Source organism: Rhopilema esculentum, chromosome 10 (genome assembly GCF_057945365.1).
Source record: "Rhopilema esculentum isolate cy_ngs chromosome 10, ASM5794536v1, whole genome shotgun sequence".
NCBI classification, from domain to species: domain Eukaryota; kingdom Metazoa; phylum Cnidaria; class Scyphozoa; order Rhizostomeae; family Rhizostomatidae; genus Rhopilema; species Rhopilema esculentum.
In genome coordinates this window covers 11,082,888-11,094,673 of record NC_142824.1, presented here as the reverse complement: position 1 = coordinate 11,094,673, position 11,786 = coordinate 11,082,888, and the positions used below count along the sequence as shown (strand labels likewise).

The 11,786-nt window shown below is 38.1% G+C and overlaps 1 protein-coding gene across 1 annotated transcript; it reads left to right on the top strand.

Annotated features, from left to right (window-relative positions):
* Nucleotides 1-580: 580 nt before the first annotated feature.
* On the top strand, nt 581-8,695 carry LOC135685622 (D-glutamate cyclase, mitochondrial). The gene is made up of 7 exons (XM_065201626.2): nt 581-732; nt 1,219-1,359; nt 3,074-3,329; nt 4,020-4,507; nt 6,722-7,393; nt 7,699-7,991; nt 8,332-8,695. Exons 3-7 carry the CDS (start codon nt 3,076-3,078, stop codon nt 8,464-8,466), a joined length of 1,842 nt encoding a protein of 613 aa, XP_065057698.2. The 5' UTR covers nt 581-732; nt 1,219-1,359; nt 3,074-3,075; the 3' UTR covers nt 8,467-8,695.
* The last annotated feature ends 3,091 nt before the right edge of the window (nt 8,696-11,786 follow it).

Sequence of the window (11,786 nt, the reverse complement as noted above, 5' to 3'; positions counted from 1 at the left end):
CTATCGACAGTTCAATAGTTTTTGAGAGCTGAATTTTGGCTAAAAATGACCGGAACGACGGATTTCAACAAAACAAAATACGCACGGAACGGCCGATTTCTAAGCCCTTGATGACCTGACCCGCACATGAAGGGTCCTTATCACTCTTCATGTGGTTTGCACCTCTTCTTTAGTTGACACGCCCCATTGTTTGATGGCATCCTGTAAAAACCAGACCATAAGATCCCTGAGCCTCTAGGACCCTTGCGTACTGAATACAAAAAATACCTTCTACTTCCGCACAGCTTGGCTCAACTGTCGGGGCTGTCATTAACTTGGCGTTCGTTTGATTACTTACCTAACTTTACGGGGGCTATTCTGCTTTCAGAGAAGAGCTGTAGGTGTACGGTTAAATTTAGTGACCCACAGGTATCCCCCGGTCTAGTCTAGCAACATCGTTTTTCAGTTTCGTGACATTCAGTCCATAAGTTTCTACGAGACATGACGAAGAAGAAATAACGATTCTTTTTGAAAGTTTTAGTCTTCTGTCTTCTCCAGAGAACAAGAAAACCTCGTATGCCGGGGCGAAATATTAGCTACCATTAATTTATGTGTGTTCTCTTTGGCACTGCCTCAAGTTTGTTGGAAAAAGTCCATACTTGCAGGAAAAGCACCCTAGAATTAAAGGGGAAACACGCCAATTCACATGCTACATCATTCAAGAAGCAAGAAGAGTGACCCCCGGAGAAATAGGTAAACAATATGTAATCAAACGAACGCCACAATGACAGCCCAAACTGTGCGAAGTAGTGGCATCTCTCATAGTTAAGGGTCCTATTGTATTCAGCACTCAGAGCTTACTCCACGAATTTGAAAATGAGGGGGGCAAGGCTAGCAAAAGTAGGGGAAGAAGGCTTTTCCCCTTTTGCAGCAGCTTTAAAATTACTTGCTTCGCCAAAAAGTTGGGGGCCATGGCCCCCCTCCCTGCTCCCCGGTGTCGCGTGCCCTGGCACTTAAGGATTCTAGGGGTCCAGGGATCCTGAGGTCTGGTTTTTCCAATATGCCATTGTTTGATAAATGTTTTTGGTGACCTTTGTCTTGAGACTTTTGCCTTAGATAGGTCGCAGAACAGAAACACCTTGGAACCTTTCTACCTTTTAAATTATTTTCAAGTAAGGTTTTTACTTAAATTATTGTATGTTACAATTGGTAGATGAAACTTTCATTTTGCTTTCGCAGGAAAGAGAAACACCACAGGGATCATTTTTCTTGAAAAGCAACCTTACTCGTCTGTCAAGCAGGCCCGTGACCTTTTTTGGTGCTATCCTTTCAATGTCAGACTTCACCATTCAGACTCTTCTTATGTATCCAATCTAAAAGGTGAAGTGTTTGCATAACAAACGCAACTTTGACTGAACTAAACCAGATGACTTGATTTCGGCTGCGTTCACGCTGCAGCGAAAAAGAGAAACGAAGCGAACAGAAGCGAACGGAATAACATGCTGTGAGCGAAAAATCGCGAATCAAACAGTTTTGCAGGGTGAAGTTTGATGACAAAGTGCCTGATTTAAAACAAAAATAATGACTTCATCTGAAGTTGATTTCTTAAAAATTCTTTATTTTCAAAAGGAAGACGATTTTTGGTTCACGAAACAAAAAGCGGCAAGACCTGATTTTCATGAATATTTGCTTTTATCTGGTGAATATCATCATTTGGTACGGCAGTTAAGGAATGACGAGGCTATTTCAGATTCAGAACATGGTCATCTACGTTCGATTTGTTATTGTAGTCGGAAATAAATTCATATTGGTGTTGAGATGTCCATAATTTTGCTTTCCATATAAAGCACAGTTGGCAATTATTGGGGGACCAGCCCCTCCCACGAATATGAGGCCATGTCCTTTCATACTGGTCTGGTTGAAGACCAGTATCGTCAGACTATTCCCAGTTACTAATCGGTTATATGGCAACGGTATAATCAACGGTATAATCTTTCCTTTCCGTTCGCAGCGAACAAATACACGAGAAGTAATCTTCTCGCTCTGTGTCGCTATCGCTCTTTTTTTCATGTGAACAGGCGTATTGTTTTCAGTAAAAACTATTTGAACGCTAATTCGCTCATTCGCTTCGCTACGCTATTTCGCTCTCAGTGTGTTCGCAGCCTTATTACCACTGCACAGTATTTTTAATATAGTCATTTCTATATGTTTATCAATAAATTTCGCCCCCCTTCCCCAGTGTTAAATTCCTAACTACGCCCAAAATGCACATAGAAAGTCAAATCAAAAACCTTTTCAAAAACGTCCTGTACAAACGTAATATGTATTTCCATGCATGCACATTTTGCATAATTTTCCTAACTTAGGCTAAAAAGCTGAGAAACTTTCTCCTTTGTTTTTCTGTAATGTTTGACATTAGGGTTTACATCGTATATTACCGCTCTTTTCATTTAAAGTTTGTCTGTTACTACAAGGTACTAAAGTTTATTAAAAAACAAATGAAGGCCAAAAATTTCTGCTGAAAAAATGCCAAATTTAAGCCAAAAACAAATTTTCCCCGCAATCTAACTAAAAGGCCAAATTAGAAGATTTGAACTGTCTTGAGTAGCCAGAGAAGAGACAAGTGTTTTCAGTAGCGAAATATATACATAACCTTTAAGCATTTACACGAAAACTAACATAACTCAGCAGTAAGTTCGTTAAGAATGTCAAAAGCGATTATCAAAGCAATTACGAATGTCATGTGATTGTCATGTGACTCTACTTGACAAACTGAAAATGGCCAATCTGGCAACCCTGTAACAAGAGCATACTCAAAGTGAGTATTTTTGAAGAACTAGAGGGTATGGCAAATAAAAGAATGTCTTGGGGCTGTGCCCCCTGCCCCCTTTCATTGCTGCAACTGTCAGTATTAATTATAGATTGGCCCAAGGATTGGAATCCCATGGAAATAAGAAAATGTCTGAGATTTTTTTGAAATCTTGTTCCCCTACTAATTTACTGTGCCCCAATTTTCAGTTTTTTTAACTCTTGTTGACCTCATTGCAGGCTTTGTTGATCAAACTGATTCAAAATACAATTTTTTTACCAACAGGTATGGGTTCCAAATCATTTGAAAATGAAACCCCAGAACATATGCGTCTTTTGTTCAGAGAAAATAAACTTGGGAAATGCACAACTGCTGGGATGTGTGGGGAACATTTGCAATCCAATGTTGCAATTATTCCTAGTGAATATGCTGCAGATTTCAGAAAATTTGTATATTTAAACAGTGGCCCATGCTCATTATTGTACGAGAGCAAAGTTGGAGAAGTTGGAGCTCCTTTGTTAGCAAAAGGTTCAGACATAAGGTACAAAACTGATTTAATGTCTTGCAACAAGTCCTCAACTGTTTTGCTTGAAACTGTTTCTTAACTGCAAAATCAATACTAGACTTATGACCGTGGCTCTGTTTTATTTTTGCATAAATTTTTGGTGTTGGATCCTGCATTTGTGTTGGATAAACTCTTCTGTTTGGCCAATTCCATAACTCTTGTCACATAACTGTATTTGCATTTATCATTCATCTCGACGAGAGGCCGATATCCTGTTGATATAGTTTAGAAAAGTAACTATTATTGTTTGGTTATAAATCAAACTATCAAACTGTATCTACCAACTGGACCAATCTCTGCATCGCAAAAATCATCAGAATCACCATTTCTCTACTCAATTTTTAACTCTAATCAAAATCAGTAGAAATGTTATTGTTGATTTTGTTATATAAAACTGCATTGTCAGGCAATGCAGAGCGTGAGAAATGTGGGGGTTCTAAAAATATGGGGGTCTAAAAGGCGAGGGGAGAGCTGAAACTGAATAAAAAGAGGTTTTACTGTTGGTTCATTTTCTTAATATTTGGTACTTTTTGCAAAGACCCCCCAGCGTCCCTGCTCTGAGGTGCCTGATGGTAATTTGTAAGTCAGAGTGCTATTTAATGTACTGATGTTTTTATGCCAAGAAATTTATTTTCCCACTTACCAATAGATTGATTTTGTTTCTAGAACTGATCTACCTGCTTACAATGTTTTTGTAAATGGAAAAGCCTGTGAAGATGTGGAAAGTCTAGCCAATTACAACTGGGATGATATGGTCACATTTTATTTTGGATGTATCTTTGCTTTTGAGAAAAAATATCATTCTGCTGATAACCCTATTCCTAACATAGAAGGAGGAAAAAATGTTTCTATGCATGCAACAAATATTCCTTGTTTTGAGGCAGGACCATTCGGTTGCAACTTGTTAGTTTCAATGAAACCATTGCCAGAAAACCTCATTGATAAAGCTGTCAGTGAAACATTGCAATTGGACTTCACGCATGGTGCTCCAGTTCACATAGGCAATCCTGCAGAGATTGGCATTGAAGACCTTAATAGCTCTTCCATTGCCTTTCACGACGAGGTGGCTGATAAGCCTTTGACATTGAGAGAGGGTGATGTTCCAGTGTTCTGGGCATGTGGTGTTACATCAGGCCATGCTCTTGAAGCTGCTAGTAAGTATCATATTATTTAATCGCATTTACTATAACAGGAAACAACAGGAAACAACAAGAAACGAATACAAACGAGAAGAAACGATAACAGAAACTAAAAGAACAAACTCCAATATACTAGAGGAACAAGCTGTATAGGTTGACAATCTACTTCTTGAACAATGTTTTGTTCGGGAACCTAACCCTAAAGCCTCTATAAAGTTTCGGTAAGTTCCTAAAGCAGTTGAATTCAGGGGGAAAAGGCTTGATTATTAGCCGAGAATTAAAATTGCTTTATTTCGACCTTCCCAGTAGTTGTTCCATCTTAATCCCAATGCCAGTGAGATTGCTCTTACAATGCTTGCACTTCATATCAGGCTCTCATAGGTCAATTCCTTTTACAAAATTACCATTTCAACATCTACTATCATAGCTATCAATGCAGGATTTCCACTAAATAAATAAGACTGTGCCGCAGTTTAAATTTTTCCAAGTCGTTTTTACTTGTTTCTACTCGTTTTCTAGTTGTTTCTTACTTGTTTCCTAGTTGTTTCTACTTGTTTCTTCTAGTTTCTAGTCGTTTCTACTCATTTCCCGTTATAGTAACCACGGATTCCAAAGAGAATTTTTCTCCCCTTTTTTGTGTCAGGTAGGTTTTGTTTTTAAAATATGAAATTGTAAAATTATGTAAAATTGTTTTGGTCTCTGACATCACTTTTTATTTTACTTGTTGATTTGAGTTACATACTATTTTATCTTCAACTTAATACGGCACTGAGACATACCAGCAATCTATAATCTGTAACTGCAAGGCCAGTTGTAGATCTATAGTCTGCCCTTTCTTTCTTTGATTTTCCCATCTATCATCATTTTTGCAAACAATATGCAGTGTGCTTTTATAACATTTTATATTCATGTTAACCGAAGGCAGGTTATAGATAGATCTCTCCTCAGAAAATGTGATGCTTCTAGCAAGACTCTTTTTGGATTTTTTGTTCATTCATGCCTTTCCCAATTTTGAAAAGCAATTTGATTCTCAGCTTGTACTTTTTTCTGATTTTCTCTTTCATAGCTGCAGAATGTTGGATTCCATCTCCTCCTTTTATTCTGCATAGTTGCCAAGTCTCCCGCATCCTGCTAGAGACTCCAGCATATCCAGCTTGTCTCCAGCCGAGCTCCGCAACAGCAAAACCGAGAAAAATCTCCAGCATTCTATGACTTTCATGCAATCAATAGAGTTGTCTTTCCTATGTTTAGACACAGATGTCTCGCGGGCTTGCGACCTGCATTTCTGTTCTCCCTTCGTCCCCTGCTGCTTTTCTGTATCGTGTTGCTATGGAAATACTTTGAGCTCCTCCATAGCTACACGGTGCTGCTGCGCAGCACTCAAATCCTTCATGGTCTCCCCCATTCTTTTCATAGAGCTTTAAGTCGTACTTATAAAACAAATGATTTGATGTTTCCCTTTAGACAGTTCACACCAAACCTGTGCTGTTATTATCATTTTAGTATTGTTAGTGAGTAACTGAAACCTAGATGTCAATTGGTCTGTATAATTAAGGTCTGTTCAGCAACAAACTGACAAAGGTCCCATCCTGTCATCTCAAGTTTCTCACATAGACAATCTCTGTTTCAAAGTCCTTGCTGTTCCTAGCAGTGCCGTCTTTTGTATCACTTATAACTTTACATCAATCTTTCCCATGTATCCTTCAAAACAATATGATATACATCCTAGTGTCCCAATCACAATAGGTAAAACTGTCACTTATTCTGTTTCAATGGTTCGTATTTCTCTTTAAAGTACCATAGGCTCCGCAGGTATTTTCTGCAATGCAGCGTGGTTCCAAAAAGTTCCAAATGGAACCGACAACTGATCCCGTTACTACGCCAGTTCTATCCGCATCTATTTGGACCTCATGGAAGTCGTCATCGATGCCGTGATATATGTAAATGTTGTTAAAAAATTCTGATCTATTGTTTATTACCAACCTAATGATGAAACTTTATATTTACTCTTTTACATAAGCATACACTCAACTACGTTATCTATCAGAAGAAAGAGCCAGTTGTTAACAACTTTCTCTTTGATTTCCTTAGATCTTTCAGCACCTACAATTAAAACATAGTTATATCAAAGTATTGTTTTCCTTTCCAAATGCTTTCAAGATCTTGCCAGATTCCAGTTGCATTCATTCAACTCTTCTCTCTGATTACTTTGTTGCGTTTGTTTTCTAGGAATCCCGATTACATTTAGTCATTCCCCAGGATGTATGTTTATTACTGATCGAACCAATGAAGACGCACGAGCTCTACTCAATGCAAAAACATACCCTGAAGCTAGAACCGTGTGCCTGGACAAAACTAGAAAGATCTTTTCTCTTGTTTCTTGCCAGACATGGGACAAAATTACAAAGCTGGAGAGTCTCATAATCGATGACCCTGGCAATCGTGGTGTGCAGTTTTTGCAAGAAAAGACCGATTTGCATTCTGCTGCTTTGAGCATTTCTCAAAGTGCCAAGTCTGTAGCTATATTGACAGGATTTTCTTGCTTACCTGAGCTAACTCCATCCATTGAAAATGATGGTATTTCTGGTGCAGTAGCTATTGCGAAAGCTGTCCAAGCTTTGGGAAAACCAGTAACTCTAATTGTTGGCAAAACCGAAAAGCAAATTTTCAAGGATATCCTGATGTGGTGTCATGCTAATGGCATTCTTAAGCATGAGGTGTCTGTGGTTACTGTTGAAAATGCTGCCGAAATGTTGTATGATGAGTTAATGGACCAAAAGCGTTTCTCTCATCTTATCAGTATTGAGCGTCCTGGCAGAAACTCAAATGGGCAGTATTGCACAATGAATAAGAAGGATATTTCTGGAAGCGTTGATGCTGTTGATGAGCTCTTCCTTGAAGGTAAAGTTGTTTCAAAGTTTCTTTTACCTGAGATAGTTAACTGTATGTTGTAGAAATTGAAATAATTTATCTTAAATAAAATTCTATTTTAATTAAATGTCAAGCAAACAATGTTTGAATTTGTCCTCAGTCCTTTGAGGGTTTCCAATATTTCTATTGCAACTAATTTTAATGAGTCATGACTGAACTGTCATGGCTGAATTGTCATGGCTTTTGAAACGTTTTAAAGGACTTCAAATAAATTGTGAATTGGAATAACATCTCCTTGAGACAGTCCTTTGAATACCTTCGAAATTCTTCTTTAGCAAAGAAACATCCAGAAATTGTAACCATTGGCATTGGAGATGGTGGCAATGAAATCGGCATGGGTAAAGTACTAGAGAGAGTTGCTGCCAACGTCAAGCATGGCAGTGAGATTGGCTGTACAGTTTCGTGTGACTACTTAATCACTGCTGGTGTGAGCAACTGGGGTGGTTATGCTCTTGCCAAAGCTATCTACATGTGTGTCTCGTGTCCAGTCCATGACCGATATCGGAGAAAGTCGCTTGGCCTTCCTAGTGAACCTATACTGGATGACTTTGTGACAACTGTTGAGCAGGTGAGCAAAACGTTTATATCAAGCTTTATTTTTACTGAGAACAGATGATCTCCAGTCTTTGTGCAGACTCGAACACCGAATGCTTTATGAAACTACTTAAGTACTACTGGCACTTTCCACGCGAATAAGTGCCTAATGCTGGGGGATGACCTCTTTTGACGAAACCTTGGATCCAAACTTGTTGTCCAATTTACATGATATTTTTCTGACATTTGAAGCTGCAATGAAACCCTGTTTTTAACACTGATTTGGAATGCGAATCTTATTGGATGTATTTTTTATGGTTATTTTGAATCGCTCAATATCGGTAAAGTTTTGATTTGTAAATTGCATCTAACAGGAAGAGAAACTTCTTGAGCATCTGGTGTCTCTTAACATACGAGATGGCATCACAAAAGAAGCAAGTATGTCGGTGGATGGTATTGACTTTGTCCCATATCATGCCAACAAAATTGCAGATATAGCAGCGGTATAGACTTGCAGGCAAGATGTCTGTTTTCATATCATTTGTAACGTCGTCTTTCGTGTTCATAGCTAGTGAGTTGCAAACGATAATAGTCTGTCTTCTTCAGTTTACAAAGGAGCAAATTATATCAAATGTTTCTTGCTTGTATACCTAGAACCTTTTTTTTGTTTACATCCTCTTTGATGCACAACATCACGGCACCATGAATTTGACCTTATTGAACTTTCAGCACACTTTCCTTTTTAAAATTAATGTTTTGATTTCCTTCACCCTGTTTCATGGATTAGTAACCCAAAAAACTTATTCGCGGAGGCGATCTTCCCTGTGTGTCACAAGGAATGCTGTAGAGATAAATCATGTAGTTTTACTTTCTTCAACTCTATGATATATCACGCTCTACGTGCTAACGTATTGAGCACTGTGCTACGGAAGTATCAAAAGACAAATTTCTATATATATTTATAAATAGCATAGAGTTGGAGAAAATAAAACTACTTGTTTTATCTATACAAGCCTGTTTCGTGAATGACTCACTCTTCAGGAGATGTTGCTACACTGAAGTATTCTTCGTATAAATGAATAAGTCGGTACAGAAGGTGTTACATAATGTGTGAGGCCAGAAGCGGACTGGCCCACCGGGACACCGGGAAATTTCCCGGTGCGCCCTTGGCCCCAAGTTATTTTTTTCAAAAACTTGAAAACATTCAAAAGACAACTTATCTTCGAATAAAACTAAAATTGATTACAATCATCAATTGACCTCCTGTCTAAAGTACGTTTCCATTAAAAGTTCAGCTTCGCTTTCAAGTTTAGCAAAATTAAGATTAATTGTTAAGTTTCCCGATCTTTGTTATTGTAAAATTCATTGAAGACGAAATTTTGATCAGCAAATTCTGTAAGATTTTTCGAAAACCTTGAAAAGAACATATTTATTTTGAAATGGCTTTGAAAAAAGCAAAAATTTTAAACATACTCAAATCTTTTTCGTATGAAACTTTTGAGAGCATATAACGTCAGAATAAGGGTCCAAAAGAACAAGATGAAAAATTCGTTTTATACTCTGAAGAGGTTCAGACGGAAAAGTTTTTAGTATGTTAAAAATGTTTTACTAATTTAATAGCGCCAAAAAATTGTTCATATGTAGCAGCCAGAAGCCTACTCTCGCTTGCAACCCTCGTAAGCTTTCAATTTGTCAAGCCAGTGCGCAATACTTGAATTAATTTGATATCTATTGAGGTGACTAATAATTTTGTGAAACCCATGACTTATGACTAACCATATTAGTTTTTTGACTTATGGCTAAAGCAAACTATTCCTGGTGCCTGATATCCAATAACTGAGGGCTCGCACCTTGGAAAGATAAATTGAGCACTACCCTGTAATCTTTCCAATCAAAATGGTTATAACTGGATAAAATTATTGATCTGTTGGCTATTGGGTATGGGGACGTTCACATATTACGTAATCAAAGATTGGTTGAGCCATAAATAGTGAAATCCCTTAATAGTGAAAACTGTTCTAAGTACGATAGAGGACAATACTTTCTGAACGTCCTAATGGTGGCAAGCTATTTTATTTTGCAATTCAACTAAAAACTCATAGGCATCATGCTTTTTATACGTTACAACCAGAAATTTTGTGCCCAAAAGAAACTATGACTTATTGGAGCCAGTAATCTTGATAACTTTTTAAATAACTTTATACGGAATTTGTTGCGATTTCATGCGCTTAAGTACGAACCTTCCTTAAAAACTTAATGGAAAGTTAAAGCGGCTGTTTTGAAAAAAAACTTGTTTCAAATTTACAACTATCTATTAAAGTATTCCAATCTTCCTTCAAACTTTTGTTCCGGAATAGAGACTGTACCTTTTCTTAAGAAATTCTTTATCCTTTTTGCCATGTCAACGCACAGTTTCTCATACAGAAGGAGCGTTCAATCTGCAAAATCATCAATTTGCGCAAAGCGGACGGCAGCAGGGTCTCTTAAAATCCATTTGTCCAAGATATGTTAACAGATACTTTTCGGACAAGTCTACAGTTTCAAGCATATATTCAATACCTGATCATAATTCCACATGCTGATGCACTGGCATCATATCTTTTGTAAACGATTTGTAACTCTAGCGTAAAGGCAGGAGCAGCACAGTCATTAGGCTAGCGGGTGCTGAGGCACCCCTTTACTTGTTTAAAGATATACTGCAAAACTTTCGAAAATTTATGAGAATGAAGTCAATGTATTTCGTCAAATTTCTAAAGATTTCGAGATCGATTTTAAACGAAAAGAATCTCGTCTCCTAGGCTAGAGAAGTTGTTTTCTTTGCAAAATCTTGGAAGATAGTGTCTCGCTAGCCGAAAAGTCATCATTTGATACCTAAAATTGAGGGCAATACATCATAATGGGAATTAATCGTTTAATTCGAGTTAATACCCGCGGGGAAAGTGCCCAGATTCCCCTTTTCTAGAATCGGGTGGTCCCACACGTATATCCTTAGTAGGCTGTGGATATCATATTACCTTAGCTATTTGCTAATCACCTTCTGGTATTTTCTAGGTGGTCTTTTCCTGGCATATTTGTTTAAGTACAGTGATGCAGCTAAGGTCATGTCATATTTTGCAGCAAGACTCACGCGTTGTTTGTACGCGTTTTCCCCTCCCATCCCTGTCCCCTTGTACTTCTCCTCCTGCTTATATCCCGTTATAAACTTCCTTCTGCCTTCTCCTGTCTCACTTCTTCTCACACAGTCATTCGATTGTGTGACAGGTGTATCAGTCTGATTATCGGGGTAAAAAACTGAGGCAATTTTTTCCCTGGAATCAAACACCGACCATAAAATTGCGTCATTGCTCAGGCAAGACAAGGGCTGATGCACCAAAAGCCCAAAATGTTTTTCCTGAGATTAGGGTTTTGTTTATCATAACTAAGGGGCCCCTGCGATGGAATTAATGGTACCTACAAATTTTTCAGCCGTGTAGACGTTTCAAATAAAGTCAATTTGACTGAGAATCTTCTTCATGCCAATGCCAATTGCGAATAAAAAACTTTGATTTTCAACATGAGGCAGGTTCCGACATTCTAAATAGGGTGATTTCAAAAATATTTCCGGGGGTCATCCCCCGATCCCCCGTTTCTTTTCATGTGACAATGCTTGCAACAAACTGATTCTCGGCTAAAGCAAAGTTTTTCCGAGCCCGTTTTACAAGGCCTAAAGTTTTGAGACTTTAGCACCTATTGGCGCCCTTTTGGCTGCTTTTCCCGGTGGGTCAAATGGTTGCCAGTCCGCCACTGTGTGAGGCTATACAAAAAGTGAAATAGAGGCGATGGGTACTTG

Excerpts from the sequence above, each read along its gene's own strand:
- LOC135685622 (XM_065201626.2), top strand. The coding sequence starts at position 3,076 with ATGGGTTCCAAATCATTTGAAAATGAAACCCCAGAACATATGCGTCTT. Across the intron at positions 4,508-6,721 it reads CCATGCTCTTGAAGCTGCTA|GAATCCCGATTACATTTAGT; the intron begins GTAAGTATCATA and ends TTTGTTTTCTAG. Across the intron at positions 7,992-8,331 it reads TTGTGACAACTGTTGAGCAG|GAAGAGAAACTTCTTGAGCA; the intron begins GTGAGCAAAACG and ends TGCATCTAACAG.